Below are 21,210 nucleotides of genomic sequence, written 5' to 3'. Positions count from 1 at the left end.
CACTAACTCTTTTAATTTGGAATTCAGAGGTAATAAATTCATATAATCATAGTTCAACCTGCTGCTGTGGGCCGGGTTGCACAGGTAAAATGAGAAGAAGCATAAATCCTCTTGTGCTTCGCTGGCTTTGGACTTAATTTTAGGTCTGGTTTGATTACAGGTCTATCAGGGATGCAGACAAATTATTTTAATATGCATTTCAGTGGGTTTTGTGGTCATTTGTTTGGATTCATAAGATAATTTTTTGTTTGTTTGAATGATAGAAGTGTTAAAAAAGATCTAAAATGCATTTTTTTTTTCTTCTTTTTCCTCCTGTCTTTTCTGCAGGCCCAAATTCTGGAGTTTGGTTTAGCTGTGCATGAGAAGTTTGTGCCCCAGGACATGAGGCCTTTGCACAAAAAGCTGGTGGATCAGTTCTTTGTGATGAAGTCTAGTTTGGGAATACAGGTATGTGAAAAATTGCACAGATGAACCAGAAGACAGTCTAGTTGCAGTAACAGTGGTTAATTTTTCCAAAGCAACAAATAGTGACATCTTTTGGTTGTTTGTCCACATTACATCTTACAGAATTCATCAGTATCACAGAGCATAGGGAAAGTTTATAAACTTTCCATGCAGTGCAGAGAAAATTCATAGAATCCTTAGAATTGGAAGGGACCTTTAAAGGCCATCTAGTCCAACTCCCCTGCGTTGAAGAGGGACACCTACAGCTGGATAGTCATGTTTGACTAAAGGGAAAGCATCATCAGCAAAAGGTTTTGGTTTATTTTTTCTAATGATGAGGCTAATCTAAAATCATAGAACGGTTTGGATTAGAAAGGACCTCAAAAGCCACCTAGTTCCAAACCGTTCAATTGAAGAATTTCTTCCCAACATCTGATCTAAATTTCCCTTGTCTTGGCACTGTCCAACCATGTAAAAAGTTGGCCTCCTTCCTGCTTATAAGCTCCCTTTGAGTACTGGAAAGCCAGTGAGGTCTCCCTGGAGCCTTCTTTTCTCCAAGCTGAACAATCCCAACTCCCTCAACCTTTCTTCTGGAGAGGTGCTCCAGCCCTCTGATCGTCATTATGCCCTCTGTCTTTCCTGTGCTGAATGCCTTAGACCTGAGTGCAGTACTCCAGGAGGGACTTCGTGAGGGCAGAGCTGAGGGGGATAGTCACCTCCCCTGCCTTGCTGGCTACCTCTCTTTGATGCTGTTGACTGTGAGCTGCAAGAACACATTGGTAGCTCATGTCCAGCTTTCCATCCACCAGGCCCCTCAAATGCTTCTCAGCAAGACAAAATGCAGATAAGACTACTCATTTAAATGGTTGTTTCAATTAATCTTCTTTTAACAACTTGCAGGAATTTTCTGCCTGTGTACAAGCTAGCCCTATCCATTTTCCAAATGGAAGTCCTCGTGTATGTCGAAACTCAGTACCTGTTTCCATGAGTCCAGATGGTGCTCGGGTAATACCACGACGCAGGCAAGTTAAATTACTAGAAATTGGTAGATTTTCTGACATGTAGAAGATGGCCCATAGAATATTTTTATTGTGTGCATGTTTTCTCTAAGGTCAGCCTGAACTACCTTCAGGTATGAATAGCTGTTTCTATCTCTCTCTTCTTGCTTCTTCCTCTTTAGAAAAATCCAGATTAAATTGCAGAGGTTAATAGCTTGTGTTGTTTTCACATGAAAAGTTTATAATTGGTGACTTGAGTAAATCATTTTGTGTTTCATTGTTTTTATAATAGTCCTTTGAGTTACCCAGCTGTCAATCGGTATTCATCCTCATCACTGTCGTCCCAAGCTTCTGCTGAAGTCAGCAATATCACTGGGCAGTCAGAAAGCTCTGATGAAGTTTTTAACATGCAGGTACAAATTATTGTCATTCTTCAAACTACTATTTTTTTCTTGTGAAGTTATTTACTCAACTTCTCTTAGTCCATTCAGAAATCTAAAAGTTTTACTGCTGATACATTTTAAAAACAAATATTTGAATGGGCCATAAGCCTCTGTAACTTAAAGAGAAGAACAATTTTTATGTAAGTTTCTTCCAAACTAGGAGTAAGAGTTTTTGACAAAATCAATGTACTATGCAAAATTATCTGACTTTACATATACTTTTCTGTTCAGTAATAAAAAACAATGATATAATTATATTAATTTATTAATTGTATTTCAATTTATTTGATATTGCACTGCATCTTTTTGTGTAGTTACATAAATTTTCTTTTATGCTGTTTGGCTGAAGAAACACTAACAAATTATTTGTTCTTTGTTTTACAATTGAAAAAAGTTTGAGTGAAATAGGTTAATTTTTTTTCTTTCCACACCATGAAGTATGATGTGGTAACAACACTATCTTTTCTATATGCAGCCTAGTCCGTCTACCTCAAGCCTGAGCTCTACTCATTCTGCTTCACCTAACGTGACCAGTTCTGCTCCATCCAGTGCAAGAGGTCAGTGCTCTTATGGTAAACTGAATTAAATGATTCTTGATCTGTTTCACAGCTGAATCCTAAAATAATTTTTGCATGACGTCACCAGCCATCAAATTTAGCCACCTTTTTTTCCTTTTTTCTTGAAGAATAAGCATTACTAGCAACAGAGTATCTGTCATAAGTAGTCTCATAGAATTGAGTTGTCTGAATTTCAGTGTGTGAATCACTTGACACGTTTACGTTCTAGCCTCTCCTCTGTTATCTGACAAACATAAGCATTCCCGAGAAAACTCTTGCCTGTCCCCCAGAGAGCGACCCTGCAGTGCCATCTACCCTACTTCTTTGGAAGCCTCACAGGTAGGAACATAACTTCTTAATTTCGGTTAAGAAGGTGATAAAGGCACTTGTTGAACTTCGAGCAGTTTCACTGTCTGCTCAGTGCTGTTAATTTTCAGATTTTTTTGTTTTAGATATCCCTTTTGTGTGTGTGTTATGAAGCTGTGAAGAGAATATACTGTATTTGGTTATGTTTCTGCTTCCTTTTTATGGTTTAGAGCTAGGTTTGATAGTTTCTCACTGGAGAAAAACCTGCACATCCTGAATGTCTGAAACAGCAGCGTTGGCTTAATCTAGGGAAGAAGAAAAACTGGCAACTTCCCTCAGTTTCTTCTGAAATAGCTAATCCCAGCCACTGTGAGATCGTAACCCACTCCATGTGGCAATTCCTCTTTTCAGTGGAGTTTTGGAAAAGAATGATGTCTTGTTACTCCAGAGGAAATAATGAGTTGAGTCCATATCTTAAAATACTGGTGCATAGGTGTGTATAAATTTTGAATCTTCTGAGTTATCTGAAGTGCAAAATGAGCTTGGTAAGCTAGCCAGTTTTGAATCTTTATTTCATCTTTTCTTCTGAATAGATCTGTTTTCCTGAAGTGTTTTCCTTTTATATAGATGCTGTTTCAATCCACAATATCACACTGTGCACATCTTGCTGAAGCTGAGAAAGAAGAGAACATAAGTATGCTGTGAAAGGCCCTCTTTTCAGCAGTAGCTCTCACTTCCAACTGAAGTTTTGACTCTGATAGTATTTTAGAATTAGATTTCTGGTTTCTCTTTAGTTATTGTATTCTTGTCTCTTTCTTCTTCAGTTATTGAATTGGTTCTTGATTTAACTGTTTCCTCTTTTATGTTGAAGTCTTCATGCTGTTGCCTGAGGGCTTAAGAATTATCGTTAAAGCTAAGCCAGACTTAACAACAGGTCCTAGTAATTGCGTTCTAATATGTCTACTGGGCACTTTCTCACTGGTTGTGGAGCCAGACCAACATAGAGGAAAGATCAGGAGGTGTTCTTTAAATAGCGTGGTTTTACAGCTTGCCGCAAAGAAAAATTATCCCATTTTTGCTCCCAGACTGCAAACTCTTGCTTTGCCAAGTGGAACGCGGCTTCTGTTCCCCACTCTACCCGAGATTCGATAAGGGAGGCTGAGGAGCATGTAGGCCCAGCCTCCACGCTCTCAGAGACTCGCCTGGCAGCAAAATCTCCCAATCTGTCTCTACCCTCAGTGTCCCAAGAGAGGGTAAGTAGAAAATTATCTTGCTTGTGCAGTGAAGCATGTTTCAAAGATGAGAAGGTCTGACAGTTTTGCCCTCATAACCATGAATGAGGATGCACCTTTCCGCAGAAAGGTGCAGTTTCTTTCTCTGGTGCTCTGTTTCCTGAACGTTAAAAATGAACTGTGATCAAAAGGCAGGTTCTGATTCTCTGCTGCGTGAGGAAGATGGAAAAAAGAAATCTTAAGAGACACCCGCAACTCTTATCAGAATTTAGATGTTCAAGTTTTAACTCATGCTCTCTGTTTTTCGTCTAGCACAAGTTAACTTTTACAGTCTTGTTTGGAGGTTCACACTGCAGTCAGGAGAAAAAGATCACCCATTTATGAACATCTTTGGCTTAATGCAAGATTCACAATAGGTTTCAACCTGGAAGCATGAGATGCACAGGCAAATTCTTTAGAGTCCAAATCCAGCTCTCTCTTTTAAGGAAGTTTGATGGATTGCATAGAACTATACCACAGCAGTACTTCATCTGATCCCTTCATTGAAATTGCTGCTCAAGGTCGTCTATGTTCAGCTGTGTTTGGTCATCATCTGTTTGTGATTGCTTTTTGATCTCTGGCTGAGCAGTTGTACTGTGTCGCTAGTTCTTCCCATACGCTGAGGGTGAATGTCTGCTGTTGTTGACTGATTCTTTAGTTTTTGTGCTTTACTACTTCTTAGTGGAGCTTTTTGACTTTCATGTTTTGATTCTTTTGAGTTTCATTAAATATCCTGTGATTGTTCTTGCTCTTCTGTTTGGTTTTATATTCCACTGTTTCAGTATGTCCTCATTTCTCTGTAAATCATGAAGCTTTTTGCCTCTTTTAGCTTCTCTGATTTCAGTTGCTTTTTCAGCTTCTGCTCTTGACCTTCACATAAGAGATTACAACATCACTACACTTGCCCACCAGGTCCTAGACTCACTATGCAGTGAACATTTGATGCAGATCAGGCAGGAATACAAGATCACATTTTCTGTCAGAGTATGCATGTAGTTACACCACCTCAGTTTAATGGTAGCTCCAGGAAAACAGTTAATGCCTGATCCACTGTGATTAGTACAACACAGACAGCAAACCCAGTCTACTCAAAATCTACCAACTCATTCTTTTATGAGATGTTTTAAATCAAGTAGGATTGGCTAAGTATCTGTCTCTCATTATGTTACAAGGGGCTGCAATGTGTTAGATCCATGATGATTGCTCCACAGTAGGATTTGCCATTGTGTGGAACCACAGCATAGTGTCTCGATGACTTGGCACAGTGCCTCTGTGAACACTGGGAGAAGATAAGAGAATAGAGATGATTGACTTGGATTTTACATATTACCTCATTTTCTCTTTAAAAAAAAATAACATAATGTTTACTCTGTTCTTGTTTCCTTTGGAATGTCCATCTGTATTACTAGTGGGATTTACTATATGTTGTTTGTTCCTGTTATCAAAACAAAATAGGGACCCACTGATTTGAATATTGCTGAAAGAAATAATCAGTGGAATTATAAAACCATTTCATAAATTTACTGTGATTATTTTTTTAAATCAATTCAAAAAGAAAGAAAAAGACTTTGATCAGATCTTTTCCCTAAGAGAAGCAAGAGTGGTAATGGTAGAAAAAGGTTGGCACTGGAAATAACATGTAACACTTTTCAAAGATAACAGCAAGTCAGTCCCTCCATGTGTTTAGTATTCAGTCAGGTTAACTCAGTCAGACATCTGACTGAGGACTGAGCCTCATTTTGTCATGCAGGGAGCAGGGAATTGTCAGAATTCAGTATGCTATAATCCTCCTACTGATTTCAGTGTGTAAAGTTTTCAGACTATTGTGTGCCTTATTTGTGTACATATTTTTATACAAGTATTTATGTTCTTAGGTGATGTTTATTACTCTACCTCCAAGTAGACCTCTGTGGTAGGGATAATAACAAAATATATTTGATTTCTTAAAGGCTACTTGAATACAACTGCAGTTATGCATACATCATTGTGTTCTTGATTTACAGAGAATGTTGTTTAATCATATTGGAGATGGGGCTTTGCCACGAAGTGATTCTAATCTGCCTGGCCCTGATAAAGGTGAGTGGAAATTTTGCACTGTACCAACCTTGGAATCAATGAAATACAATGCAAATTGTCTTGAGTGTATAACATCATCTGTTTCAAAATATTACATAGTTCTTTCCAGAAGTAGAGCCTCTATTTAATTCCATGAAAACTACAGTGCATACAAAAAGCACAACACTGATTGATAGAGCAAATTCTCAGCTACAAAACACTGTCTTTCAACACAGTCATCACCCTTAGCCAGTTCATGTGGGTGAGCTGATAGAGATGCTCTTCATTCTGTGGTGTGACAGCTATGCATAGCTATCTGGAACATGGCTCACCTTTCATGTCGCTGTTACCACTGCTGAAAAGCACCACTCACCACCTCACTGTGCTCACATCCACTGTTAAGTCTCCATAAATGATCAGTAAGCATCAGTGGATGTCAGTAGTGTCATGTCCTGTCCATGAGATACAATACACAGAGATCCATACGCAGTCATCAGTTTTAATGAGAATCTGTATACTACAGTTATCCCAAAGGTTGGCACACAATTATCACAGAAATATTGGCACTAACAATTAAATCTGTCCTACCTTCACGTGACGCTGAACAATATGACTTAAGAATAAGGCACACTGAAAATCTATCTTAAATGGTGCAGCTAAACTATACAACCTTAAGAAACCACAGTCAGTCTCACAATTTCTTAATGACTTTACATGAGCTACAACTTCTAAGAAAGTGAAATAAATCCCACAATTACTTAACAACTTTATGATAAAAGGAAGAAAAACAAACAGAGAAAATGGAGGTAAATGGAGAAGGAGTGAAGGAGACAGGTGGACAGAGAAAAGAGATCACTCACAAGAGAAATTGAGAGAAATGGAGAGAACAAGAGTCAGAGAGACAGACAGAAAAAAGATCACTGGTCTGTTTTAAGGAGTTCCAATGTCAGCCTGCTGGTACCAGAGAAGGAATGGGGGATGAATGCACATGTCCAGAGGTCATAGTCTCAAAGCCATAAACAGCAATAATGATGAAGATGACATGAGAGCTCTCTCAGGCATCGTCTTATGTCTGCGAGGTTTGCGAGTGCACCATCCCAAGGTGATAAACAACTGAGTTCGCAATAACAAGCTTGTCAAATATAAGTTTGTAGGAAAAAAAAATCAGGCAGGAAAGGTAGTAGTTGTGAGCAAGGTAAGACTATCCTGTTTGCATGGGTTTTCACAGCTCAGCAGTAATGGCCTCCAACTGGTTGTCATGGTCATGGCCCTGGACTGCAAGTGTTTGAGACATACTAGGCACACCCAAGAAGGCAGAAAGTGTTTTTTTGTTGGTCATTTACAAATGGTGCCTTCTTTCTGCGTGGCACACCTTTGCTTCATATGCACTTCCATGTCAGATGTGATTCTGTCAGACTGCCCCTCTGCTGCCATCTGTTGCAGGGCAACAACTGTAATGGGATATTGATGGGAAAGTTCAACCTTTACTGCCTTACCACCAACATCCTCCTCTGATGTTGTGGGCCGACATAATAAAACATGAGGCATTACTTTCAGAGCAGCTCTTACACATAAAACATTCTAATATTCTTAAGATTCAAAACATTGCCAAAAAAAGAGGAAAGGCAGTGTCTGTTTGGACTGAGTGTTGTGCTCTGAAGGGCCCAGATGTTTGCAGAAAGGGATGGTGCAATGGAGCAGTCTGATAGAGAAATCTGTCCTTCCCCTGTCTAACTGCTGTGTTAGAGAGAGTAGAGTGTGGGCAGCTGAACCCTGGAGAAGATGAACTTCTGGAGGCTTGGGCAAAAGGAAGATAAAGAAACACGCAGAGTCCTGAAAATGGATGCCTGCAAATCCCCTTAACAAATGTGTCTGTGCTTTTGGTTCACTTTGGCCTAATCTGAGTAAAGAAACCTCTGAATGCCAATAAGCAAAGTATTTTCTTTTATATTTTTTCACATGTTCAGTACTGTTGGCTAAGTTGTTTTCCAGGACTTTGTTGTACACCCTGTATCCATTACATGCTCCATAATTTCACAAAGTGCTACCCTTTGTTGTGCTGTCAATTAAGGTTACAATAAAACAGACGTATTAAAAACATTTCAAAACTATGACAAGAACTGGCTAGGAATCAGATTTTCTTTAGTAAGAGCTGATTTGTATGAGTATTTGTACATCCTTTGATGTAAAATGTTTCACAGAACTGAAAAAACATAAAATAATGCAATGTGAAAACGCTGAAGCTTTTGTAATGGCCTATGAAGCCAAGTACGATGTAGAGTTGTTAAGATAAATGCTATCTCTCAGAGACTTAAGCAGTCCAAAAAACTGACTGCTTGGGTAACTTGAAAGAAAAAAATGGCTTCTCAGTGGATTCAGGAATTTGAAGTACCCAGGCCTGGTGCCAAGTCATTTTTAGGATGAAGGCAAAACCACAGTGCCAGGTGACAGCTTACAATAAAAAGCAAACAATGAATTGCATGCTCTGACAATAAAAAGGCAAAACGATCCTCTAGAAAATAGACTGATTATTCTGTGTGCTGTTCTCAGGGTCAATTAACATGCAATTATACTGTAACAATATTGTTACAGCTATAACACAAATGTTATTTGTACTGCACTTTTTGTGTTAAGTCTTTTATAGAGTAGCACAGTGCCATTCCAGTCCTTCTGAAGAACGTTAGTGTTGCTACGACAGCAATAACTGATAACATTGTTTAGTGCTTAGCAGCAGTGCTTTGCTTTTCATTCCATCGTTGTAAATGAGCACAGAGTCCACCCAGGTCGGAGCCTCCTCACACGGGTGGTACTAGCAGACAAGAAGGAAACTGTCATAGCCAGACATATTTCCTGGGAAAAAAAACCCCACAAAACTTTGAATTTGGTGGAAGAGGTTTGGGGTTTTAAAGGTCTCAGGAATTCTTCACCTCTCAGGGTTTTTTATAAACTGATAACAGGCTTCAAGCTTATCTCGCTTTGTGGCCAGATCTGCAGTGCAGCAGTGTGCTATCTTGGCTGCTGCTGTTATCAGTAGTCCAAACAGCTATAAGTCCCAAACTGACCCGAGGGCAAGACGCATAGCTTGGGCAAACCAGGGGACTGGTGGGTGTTACTGAAGAGCCTTTCAAATGCTGATGTAAGCTTGAGAGCTTTTTGGGCATGCCATTAGTTTTCGTTCTGTATATTTGTAGCCAAAGAAAGGAAAGTTGGAGAGCCTGAATGTAACAGCTAGAAGCAGTGACTCCTGTGTCAGCTTTTGCATTCTCTTCCAGCTGTAAATGCCACTCCCAGCAGCTGGAGCCTGGATAGTGGGAAAGAAGCCAGAAACACATCAGAGAGTGGGAAGCTTATATCTCCTCCTGTACCACCGAGACCTGCACAAACAGGTGAGTCAATGGACATTTTGGTCTCAGCTCCAAGCAATACATGATTTTCTTGAGGGTGTAGATTCCTTCCTCTCTGACTAATATTTAACTTTTTGGGCAGGCTAATTTATTATTCAGTTACTGATATGGAAGGCTGTACAACTGCATATATTTTCCTCTCATTAAGCTTATTTGCAGCATTGTTTTCAGCACTCTGCCTCTTCACTTAATGACTGAGGAATTTCAGACACGTTATTCTGATACTAGGGCGGATGATCACATTTAATCTTTTGATCTTACAGTAATTAGAGGTTAGCAATTGGAAGTGATCATTAATGAAAAAGAATATTACTTGCCAGAAAATGCTCAGCAGTCATGGAAGTATGTGAGTTCCGTTACTATAACCAATTTGCCCTTCAAAAGACTAATTTCCACGTAAAGAACAGACAGATTAAGTGGTATTATAAATATAATTGTTCTCAAGGGAGCAGAAACTTTTTGAAGTTTCAGCCTTATGCTTCAAAGTACATTTTGTATTGTATTTTCCCTTATTTGACATTAAAATATGGAATATATTTCTTATGAAAAAAGAGGAGGGAAAAAGGGGAGCAGAAAATACTCACTTTCTTTGAATCTTGTTACTGTTTGACAGAGTGTAAATGAAATTACATGATATAAAATTTGTCTGCAGAAATTTCTTATACTGTGTTAATTGTATGGCAAGACAGTCCTGAAAAGAGAAACAGAATTTTTAAGGCTACTTTCAAGTATTGAGCAAGTATCCAGAGGGAATTAGAGATATTTGTGGGTAGAGTCTTCTCTTACCTCTTTGGAAGATTTCTTAATTAAAATTGTAATACAAAGACTGCATTTGAATCTTTCTGACTTTACAGCATCACCAGCAAGACACATAGCCTCTGTTTCCCCTTCTCCTGCTGGCAGATCACCAATGAAGGTACTGTCATTTTTGCAAGTGAACCTCCTTTGTGGGACAGATCGTATGTGCTGAGGGGTATATGATACGTATTTAATATATTGAGATTATATTATATTCTTCTTTCATTATATTAGTGCTTTTATTCATTACCATATGCCTGTACAAAATTCATTCACGAGAGTAAGTAGCCATAACAGTCACAGCAGATCTGAAGATTTTAAGAACTGCAGGTAAGAAGCCTAGTCTTCACACTGTCAATATTCGACTCCTCGCTTGCATGCATAATCAAGTTCTCTTGAGTAAGAGGACAGAATGGAGTGTAAGAAATAAATGTAAGAAGTGTTATCTAGTCTGCTTAGTCCAGAATACCATCTCCAACAGAGGCAGAAGGAGACGCCAGTTAAAGAGAACCTGCTGTGCAGTCTATTCCTCTTACTCCTCCAACATCCAAAGTTACCCTGTTAGGAGTCTGAGGGCAATCCGTGCTCCACTAATTTTAATACTTGGGTGATGAAGGCAATCCATGGAGGTTGTGTGAGAAGCTGGAAGTAGTGTGAACCTGTCAGTAGGAAACATTAAGCACAGACTGTGAACGAGCATTGGTTCTTCTCTAACAGTTCGTCACCTATAGCAAGAGGGGATCCTCCTCACAGGTTTCATTTTGATTCCAAGGTATTTGAAGACGTTGGTACCCATTTGTTGTACAACAGCTTGTTAGTTTTCCACTTGTTGCTGTGAAGTGGCCCAGTTTCAACAGAGAGTAATTGTGCTTGCTATCAAGTACCTTGTAGTCCTGTTACCATGGTACACCTGCTGAAGTGAGCACTGATGCCAAGTTTCTGATCAGCTGCTTACTAGGAATCTCTTCTGAGCGTTAGAATATTGCAAAAAAGGTTAGCAACTCTGCCTGTGATCTTGAATTGACTCAGAACTGATGGTTCCTAGGGGTGTTTAAAACTTGTCCTTACATTTCCTTCTAAAGGCCTGGGTGGAATTTAAGCATTTTACAGCCAAACTCTGTATTGCTGCTTGAGAGGAGTGGAATGCTGGCCCAGAAAACTTCTGAGAGTTGCTGGATTTCACTGCAGGCAGTCATGAATATCCAGACTCCTTTGGTGTCTAGACTGTTATTCACTATGATACACAGAGTCTGCAGTGCTGTCAGGAATGAAGTGCTTGCTCCTGCTCAGCTGCTAAATCGAAGCAGGCAGGGATTTACAGGTATTTGCTCGTGTTCTGAATGACAAAAGCCAAGCCCCTAATTTTTATCTATAGTCACTTAATCCATGTGTCTGGTGCTCTTGGAACTTGAACCAATTACATTACAGGAGTGATTTAGGGAGTGATTTAGGAGTGCAGCTATGTCTTCCTTAGACACGGAGGGTTTGAATCTGAAGCAAGTGCAATGTGTGAAATGTCTTCAGCCTGCACTGAGGTTGTAGGAAAATTTGCTTTTGCTTTTCCTGAGGTCACTTGGCTCAGTTTTTAGTCTTCGTTCCGACTGATACATGCTGCTGTCCTAGTACAAAACACACTGATGCAAATGAAGATCTTTCCATTGGTTTCAGTGTGCTGCGGATCCAGGCCTAATAACTGAGATTATCTCAATGGAATGAAGTCAGTGCAGCCAGCTCTCTATGTTTTTGCCCCTCTGCCATCCCACCCTACCCTTGTTGCATGGCTCACACTTCCACCTAAAGCTGAGCAGCTGGGTGCCAAGCAGTCTAATAAGAACTGGGGTCAGAAATTTGTCTTTGATATGATTTTTCCATCCATTTTTCAGCCTGTGCTTGAGACTGTTAAGTCTAGGTTGTCTGATTGCTCTAGTCACAATTAGGTAAGTTGCCAAACTTTCCCAACGTGTAAGGTGTACTCTAACCTGTTAGAGTGTTAGCTGAACTTGCTGCACTAGAATAGGACTTCTCCGTGGTGGCTTTACTGTCCCTGCCCTCTGCTTTTAGTCAGTGCTGGTCAGCTCAGCTCCTTGGCCCTCACCTTTCCACAGACCCTCATGTCTTCACCCTCCCTTGGGCCCTTGTCCCCAGGGCTGTGATGGTGTTGTGTGTCATGCACGGTGGCACAGCGTGTCCAAAAATCACCTGGGAGATGGGGTTGGGCCGCAGTTCGAACCCCTCAATGTAAATGTGCTGTTATTGCATGACCGTGCACTGAGGTTGTGTGAAAAGCTTTGGAAAATGAATGCTGAAGGAGTGAGTGCAGCATCAGCATGGAAGGTGATGCAAGTCCTGTGTTTTGGCATTAGAGGGCAGGACATCACTAGGCACACACCATGCGTGCGTATGGATTTCACTTAAAAGAACTGGGAAAGCTGAGAGCTCGTTTTAATGCTTCCAGATTTTTCCAGATAGTAAGATAACAATTACGTACGGTTTTGCTAGCGCTTAAGTGAACTACCGTCATGAGCACTGTTTAGGGTCCACTTGGGCACTCCTGAAATGAGTTTCTATTGGTTTCTTACTGAACTGTAATTAAAACCGAGATGCAGTGCTACATTAGCCAAGCCTCAAAGTGCCTCTGTGTGTTTTTAGTCCGAGAAGTGCCCACCCCAGTTCAGCGCGGCTAACTTCTTCTCACGCCCTTTCTGTTGAGCAGGGGTCCGTGCAGTCATTCACGCCGTCTCCGGTGGAGTACCATTCCTCGGGGCTCATATCCAACTCCCCGGTGCTGTCTGGGAGCTACAGCAGCGGCATCTCTTCGCTCAGCCGATGCAGCACCTCAGAGACGTCGGGCTTTGACAGTCAAGGCAGCGAACCGCCGGCGACAGTCCCGAGCTACAGCGTTCCGGAGGAGCCCGTGAGGAAGGAAAGCAAAACCCCGCCGCCTTACAGCGTGTACGAGCGGACTCTGAAGCGGCCCGTCCCTCTACCTCACAGCCTCTCCATCCCGCCCACCGACCCCCCGGCCCTGCCGCCCAAACCGCAGCTGGGCCGGCCCAGCAACGCGGAGAGCAGCAGCAGGAGGACTGAGCCAGCGCCGCGGCCCAGGCCGCTGCCACGCAAGGTGTCCCAGCTATGAGGAGCCCTCTGGGATCTGGCCGCAAGGAGCTCTTTACCATTTAAGGAACGATGTTTTTTAAAAATGGTAAAATGCGTTTAGTTAGGCACTTTAATGTTTTGCCCACCTTTCTTTTTCGGTGATTTTGAAACGCTTATTGACGTTACGTTGCACATTTTAAAATGAAATTACTAATTTCGGTTGCCAGATATCATAGGAGGTGTGAATGGGAGTGTTTGTGTTGTTTTTTTTAATTTCATGGCGGTGAATACTGATAAATGCTTTCCTTTGTACTTTATTTTTATTTAAAAGTTTAAATCTCAAGGCCTGCGGTTCCCACGTGAGCTAGGTGAACGCTCCTGACACAACACGACCTTCTGCCTGGGTCTTTTACACTAGGAACAGCAGTATGCCTTCTAACCAAGCAGGCTGTGTGCTCGGGTGTTTCCGTGGGGAGGTGGGAGTTGTGTCACCCATGCGGTGGATGGTTTCAGACATCTGTGGCAAAACGGATACGATGCAAGTTATACTGCAGAGAGCCGAGCGAGAACGTGGTTTGGAATTTTTGAAGCAAGCACTTGCTTTCTGTCACTTTTAAGATGGAAAGATGCCTGCATTTCATTCAGTGTAGAGCACCTTTCTGCTGTACCTCGGTAAGATTTTGTGCCATGAGTGTATTACCATGCATCCTTTGCTTTTCGAGGTGCAGCTGACCTTTGTTATTCCTGTCAGTATCTTTTCGTTTTGTTCTTTAAAAAAACCTTTGCCTAGCAGAGGTCCTTTGAGAGTTCACCCTCAGATTCAATCAGTGTAGTACATGGGTACATCTAATTTGCCTAGTGGAGTCAGCGATGAATCGTGCCAGGGCAGTACACTGAACAAACAAAGTACGAATATGAACGCCTAGATACCTATTAAAGAAAAGAAAGTAATTCAAAAGCAAATTCAAAGGATGTTAAGAGTTTTGTAAAAATTCCAAACAGCTCTTTGGGTGCGTGTGTAGCAGTGCAGCAAGTTGGGGTTCACATTTTAGGTCGAGTTCATCACCCTCATCTGCTGTAGGAGGATAGTGTTTGGCCTTAGAGCGTACCTTAGTGAGTGGCATCTGCAGAGCCAACGCCGTGCCATGCCGTAGGGTAAAAGCACCTTCTGTTTGTATTTTTGGTATCCTCTTTTACTGACCGTTTAACACGTGCTTGGGAACAGATGTACGAACTGCATTTTAAATCACGCTGGTAAAGATATTCTCCCTCTTTTGTTGGGAAGCTCACGTTGATTTTAGCTGTGTCTGATTTGTTGATAGCTTAACTGGAAGAAAGTGACCACTTTTTATATTCTCTGAAGCCTTCGGCAGTTATAAGCTGTTGATGGTGGTTATAGAGGTTTTCTATAATAAATGTTCGAGTATTTTTGTACATAATTGGTAAATTTTAATAAGGAGTGTACCATTATGTGAAAAAGAAGCAAACAGTTGTGTACGCAGTAAGATTGTTATAATTATGCCAAATACTTTATGTATGGAAAAAAGAATATTTGTAAATATGTGCTTTTAACAATAATTCTGCCATATTGACTTTACAATTTTGAATGTCAGAAAAATTAATATATGTAAAAATATTTATGTTTTAGTGAAAGTATTCATAACTTGAAAAGGAACATATGAATTTTAGCCTTGTATCTTGCCGATTTCAAAGTCTGAAATTCCTTGAACTAGCTCTTGCTTTCAACTATAACATTTTTGTGTCTGTAACCACATCACAAAAGGTGCAGAAGGCTCTGTATTTATGCTGGTAGAAAGAGATGATAGTACCTGGGGTTTGAATAAGGTGTCACAAGTAAGATAACAAAGCTGCTTTGTAAAAAAAAATATTTTATTTTATTTTTTCCCCATCTGTAGCCCAGTAGATTTTGTTAGCTAGCGCTTTGAGCACGGTATCAATCAGTGTCCTTTGCTCCTGAAGCCACTTTTTGTTTCTGGCAGTGAGCAGTCGTTGCATTTATCCTTTGCGCGCATTACAGAAGTCAGCTTGGCAGCACATTTCACACAGTTCCTGTTTACACTCATGTCCGTTGCTGCATAATATTAATATTGGAATAAAATGACTCGATTAATCTTTACAGTACACCTTGTTTTCTACAGAATGTAGAATCTCTACAGAATATAATCTCTACAGAGAGAATATAATTGTGTTTATCAAGGAGTTCAAGCTCTGACTCTGTCTCGCTAAACCTCGTTTCATTTCTGTTGAGTATCTCCTAATAGATCGAGTTTTCTCCCCGTTTGGATCCTTAATAGCTTTGTGAGACAAGGTGGAGAGTATTGACCTGCTCTTCTGAACAAGGAGGAATGTAACATTCTCTCTGAGAGTTCACTGTAAATTAACCTGCATGAGCACTCTGTTTTTACAACCATGACGTCGAGAATACTCCGAGTGATAGCAGATGGTATAAAATTGACAGAGTACTCTGAAACTGAGCTGATGCATTTTCTGCTTAGTCAGTTTTGACAAATTGATTCTGTACATCAGTTTTTCAACCCGATTTCTTATAAAAACGTAGTATGAAATTTTGTTATGTATGTTGCAATACCCAGAGCTTGAAAACCTAGTGTAAATAAAGGTCTCGTTTGAATTTTATGCGTTACTCATAAATATAGTTTGATCACTTTCTGGATGACGGTGGGTAATTTAGAAGCTCATAAAAGCAGACCCAGGAAGACAAATGGCTGTTTCTTCTCAATGGCTTGAATGTTAGCCAGCTTACGTGTAATAGCAGAGATGATTGTGCATTTGAGTTCTGCATTTGAATTGTTGGCATCTCTGTGATCCACAGAAGCAGCTTCAAACGCACTGGGCTGGCACGTCAGCAGTGCTGTCCAGACCCGTCTTCCGATGGGTTCATGCTTCTGTGCTGAGTGAACTCGGTTAACGAGGTCTCAAGCCACAGCCTGTGTCCTGAGAGAAGCTGAAGTGAGTTCATGATAATCAAGGTGTTGGGGTGGTGCAGATACGGCCCTGCTCATGTAGAATAGGCAGTAGCTGTGTGCAAGTCCCCTCTACATGGAAATGGTGCCGTGCTGTCCTGCCTGCTTCCTCATGGATTGTTGGCAGTCTGCAAAAAGCCCAGTGACTGGGCTGACTCCTATGGGCAGGAATCAATGCCTGGGGCATGCATGGTGGGAAGCATGTTGTTTTGAGTGTAACTGTGCGTGGTGAAGCACTGCAGCCGTGTTATGCTGGTCACCAAAGCAGAAAATAAAGCTGCTGAAGGAAGAACGTTTGGACTGTTCGGTCAGGAACTGGGTGTGCTTGTAACGTGGGGCTCATGGCTTTGCCAGCTGCAGTGGGGACAACACCTACAACACAGCCAGGCAACGTACCCAGTTTACAGCTCACCTCAAGGAAAAGGTTCACCGCTCCTCTCTAACTGACTGATGCTGTTTGAGCTTGTTTCAGGAGGAGTGAAGGAAAGGAGGTAAAGGGGGACAGCTGAAAGAAAAAAAAGGACAAAGCCTAGAGAAAACCAGTGATAGCCAGATAGCCCTGATGTGTTTTCACTCTCCCAGGAAAAATAACAGTGAGAGAAATAGACATTGAAGCATCACATCTATTTCTTTCAGGTCTTGTGGCACAGTTTCATACTGGCCTAACTGCTGGCTGAGCTGTAGGAGCCATAGGGAAGCTCTACGTCCTGAAGAAATGGCTATTTATTTCACAAAGGCTTGCATGTTGTTTTTCCCCTGTTATCCTATAGCTTACCAGAGGAAAGATGACAGAGCACAGAGAACACTGCAGTGAGTTACAACTAAACCCAAAGCCCTGCCACTTTTTTTAAATAGTTCCCTGGTTTTTGTAGACAGTTGTTTTCTGACCCCATTGTGCATAGCTACTGAGTGTACACAATGAACACAACAAACAGCATTTTAGGCAGCAAACTGATGTGCAGATTTCACAGGAAACAGCAGCTCTGATAGCTCGTAAGCTGCTGGGGTTCCTGTTGTGTATTTAAATGTTTTACATCAATGATTTACTACTGGTACTACATCCACTACTCCATTTCAATTTATTCCATTTGTTTTGAAATGACTTTGCAGAGGGATTCTCTGCACTGCATTCTTGCTTATTGGTGTGAGACTGCTATTGCTGCTCTTATCCCTGGCCTCACTGACCTCCCTTGAAGTGTTTCTTCTTGCTTTCCAAACAAAACGCTCTCATCAAGGAGCTGCTTCCACCTCTGCCACGAGCAATGTTCCAGCACAGGCACCTGTCTGCTCTGAGGGTTGCCTGGGCCCTCAGAACAGGACCGAGGCAGTGCCTGGGGAGCATCTCTGGGAGTCTGCAGTCACCAACTCGGTGACAGCTCAAGGACGGGGACTTGAGAAGAAATGCTGCCCTTCAAACCTTGGCTGACCTGGGACCGTTGTCTCAGCAGCACCCCAGGGGCACGTGCTGCCAGATGATTTGTCCTTATCCACTGAATGAGCTCGGGCAGAGCCAGAGCAGAGAGTGCTGTAGGGCCAGCTGCACACACCAAACTCGGTGCTGGTCCCATTTCTGCCATCTGGTGCAGGAAGCGGGCTGGCTGCCTGTTGCTCTCCGAGCAGCTTGGCCACCGTGCTGATGCTGAGACATTCAGCTGGCCTTTAAATATGGTGCTGAAGTGAGGATGTGATCCAGCACACCCTAAGATGCATGCAGAGGCTCGTATCAGCATTGTTAGACATTGGCTTGAGTCCAGGAGGAGCTGGGCAACAGCAGCTGGTATGGAAAGGATTGTGGTCTCACCTGAAGAAAGTAAAAGTCTGAGGGCTGACCGCAGTACACTTCACAGCAAACAAAACATGTCAATAAACTTGGCTATTTCTTTTCAAATAGTGAATTAGGAGATAGAGCAACAAATATCACCATGCTGTGCTCTTCCTAGGCCATTAAGGATAGCAAAAGAAGATTGTGCACGCTGGGAAGAGGCTTTTTGTGCTGCCAAAGAAAGCGTTGGTGCATCAGCAGCCCCCTCCAAGCCCTGCCTCGGAGCTGAGGAGCATCCGTCAATAGCCCTAAAGCTACAGCACGGTGAGATTTTGTAGCTGTGAAACCTGAGCTGAATAGTGATAAGCAGACAGGGCCTGTAGGGGAGCAGGCAGGGAGAAAAGGAGAAAAGTGTTTTTCAGGTCACAAAGATCTATTTTTCACTTCTTGGAACACTGCTGCCTACCGAGGAGTGCTGGGCTTTTACCATATACTTTAATGGTTTTTTTCTCCTCTGTGTGAAATAATGCTTGGGGGTTGTTTTCTCCGTGTACCTTCGAATGATGTTGCTGTTCTGCTGCATTTGCAGAGGATGGGGGTTTTTGTTGTTTTGGGTATTTCTTTTTTGCCTTTTTTCTCCTCAGTTCTTTGCAGAGAAAGGGAAGGACAGAATAAAGAAGAGCAAAAACGGTGCTCAGTGCTAAGTTGTCTTTCAGCTGCGGTGGTTGTGCTCTCAGGCTGGCTCTTGATCCCAAGCCTTCAAGGGGTAAACAGCAGCCCTAAACTGTGGATCTGTTCCTTATTTGGGTATACATTACAAAAAGAAGAGAGCCGACAGGGCTGCAGAGAGCAGACTGGTTACGAATGGCACCAAGCACCTCTGGCATGTGCTGTGACCACCCCTGGGGTGAAGCAGCATCCCAGCTGGCACGGGGGGGCACAGCCGTGGGTGCCTGCAGCAGGCCCCACCCGCATGCATTCACTCCCCACGTGCAAGGGCAAAAGAATGGGTGAGCTCCATTGTGCTGTGCAAAGTGTGCTTGTATGAATGCTTGTGCCGTGGTGCGTGAATGATAAACCGTACGGAGCTGCAGCGCCGTGAAGTACACAGAAACAGTTAGAATGATAAATTCTAAGTCACCGTGCTCCTTTGGTATTATTGTTCCCATGAAAATGGTCTGGGAAAAAAATAATAATAATAACAGTCTGGAAAAAAGAAATAACAACTCTACACTTATTTAGCCTGAGAATGTGGGAAACCCGGGATATTTTTTGAATTCTTTTATCGAGGCCTTTCTGTCTCGGTGCTGTTTCTGCTGAAGGCATTATCAGTCCGTCCTGCAGGCACAGCTCTTGGCACGGTACTGGCCGAGCACAGATGTAGCAGGGTGCCATGCCATCAGTCCTGCTGCCCACGAGCAGGGTGCATCCCACACTGAGCACCAGTGGTGGGCCTGGGGTGCCCTGGGAGCGGCAGCAGCAGTGACGCAGACGGCAGGGTCAGCTGTCAGCCACACTTACCTCGATGAAGACTTCACACAGACTGTCAGGTAACAATAAAAAAGACATCTGGCAGACACTCCACCTGCTCATAAGTGATCATATTAATAAACCTGTTCCAGAACACGCCGCCAACATCTCAGCTATGGCCACGTAACTCACGGTAATTAGCAAACAGCGGCTGCTGGAATGAGTTGCTTTCTTTGGCCGAGTGGAGGAACCAACACCGTGGCTGCTACTGACAGAATGAAAGCTGTTTTGTGCAGGTATACTGAGCTGGCTAAACAGCAGGCTGGTCTGCTGGCTTGTTCGTTCTCTGAAGATTTGTGTATTGTGGGATATAGGGCTGTAATGGCTTTGTTTGTGGAAATGTTGATTATACATAATGAATAGATACAGCATCTCGGTCAACGTGAACTTGCTCTGGAAACTTCATGGCTGATCTCTACCTTGGCAATGGATAGAAACTCACCACCAAAAATAAAAAAGAGACTTGCTTTAAACCATACTATGAATGTATTGCTGACAAATTTAAAACAATAAATGAACCATGCATAGACTTACCTGTGCTGCATGACCACCTCTCTCTTTGCCTCTCTCCCATCCTCACTGCTGTGAAAGCGGAGTGCTGAAAGGTGAGTGAGTGCTCGCAGCACACCAGGACCTATTCAGAGCTGACAAATTGCTGTGGCTCTCCTTGAACTTTCCAGTGGGAAACCTTGACACAGAAGAGCCTGAAAATAGCGACCCAATACCAAGAAATCTGAATAACTGAAAACAGGTTCCACAGGGGAGACCAGTCGTGGTGATCAGGTCATTCAGATTCACACACTCTGCTGTATGAATGCTCAGCACCCACAAAAAATGTTGCAGATAATGTTCAGGTCAGAGATTTGGGGCTCTTCAAAATGGATATACGTTTTTGCACTAACATGCTGAGATGAGACCTGGAGGGCTCTTCATTTTCTGCTTTATCTCCATGTGTTTGGAATAAGTAACAGGTTGGAGATGGAGATGGAGGTGTTAGGAGGACGTGTGGAGAAAAAGCTTTTTGCTATTTTAATCACCTCATAACATTATTCAAGCAAAAACAATTTCCCAGTGCTTGTATTCTCAGTTTTTGTGATCATTTCTCTCTTGAGACTAAAGACTGTTTTACGTTTAGTGTTTTATTCTTAAGGGTGTTTGGGTTTTTTTTATTCATTTATTTTTTGTAAGATTATGCATGATGCAATTAGGAATAACCACTCATGTTTTGGGCACAATTGGAATTCTTTATACAATTGGAACAATGGTATTTAAACTTCAGGGTTGGCTCACTGAAATAATTTCGTTCAAGGCAAACTGCAACCTGCATCATTTTCTTTACGTCCCTTCCTCTAAGATCACTGTGTCTAATAGGAGTATGAAAAACATCTCTATGATCTGGTGCGTGCTCAGGGTTAAGGTGGAAACTCTTTAAACCATTTACAATCAAATGGTTCACAGGCAATCAACTTGAATAGATTACTCCTGAAATGCTCTCAATGTGGCGGAGAATTGAAGAAATAAAACTGCAATTACTGTGCAGTTGC

General features: G+C 42.0%; 1 protein-coding gene across 1 annotated transcript in view; it reads left to right on the top strand.

The window, feature by feature from the left end:
* Positions 1–14,358, top strand: part of DOCK4 (dedicator of cytokinesis 4) — a 238,559-nt gene extending 224,201 nt beyond the window's left edge. Inside the window, exons 44-53 of the mRNA XM_065743464.1 lie at positions 328–447; positions 1,345–1,466; positions 1,735–1,855; positions 2,361–2,442; positions 2,672–2,781; positions 3,834–4,001; positions 6,023–6,095; positions 9,347–9,460; positions 10,333–10,394; positions 12,990–14,358. Coding sequence (XP_065599536.1) covers positions 328–447; positions 1,345–1,466; positions 1,735–1,855; positions 2,361–2,442; positions 2,672–2,781; positions 3,834–4,001; positions 6,023–6,095; positions 9,347–9,460; positions 10,333–10,394; positions 12,990–13,412 — 1,395 coding nt within the window. The 3' untranslated portion in view covers positions 13,413–14,358. The remainder of the gene's footprint in view (positions 1–327; positions 448–1,344; positions 1,467–1,734; positions 1,856–2,360; positions 2,443–2,671; positions 2,782–3,833; positions 4,002–6,022; positions 6,096–9,346; positions 9,461–10,332; positions 10,395–12,989) is intronic.
* Positions 14,359–21,210: the final 6,852 nt, after the last annotated feature.

The sequence above is a fragment of the Cyrtonyx montezumae genome, unplaced genomic scaffold (assembly GCF_038088225.1).
Source record: "Cyrtonyx montezumae isolate F1298 unplaced genomic scaffold, pur_monq_1.0 scaffold_3, whole genome shotgun sequence".
Lineage (NCBI taxonomy): Eukaryota > Metazoa > Chordata > Aves > Galliformes > Odontophoridae > Cyrtonyx > Cyrtonyx montezumae.
The sequence above is the reverse complement of the archived record's forward strand: the minus strand, read 5'-3'. Positions and strand labels throughout refer to the sequence as shown.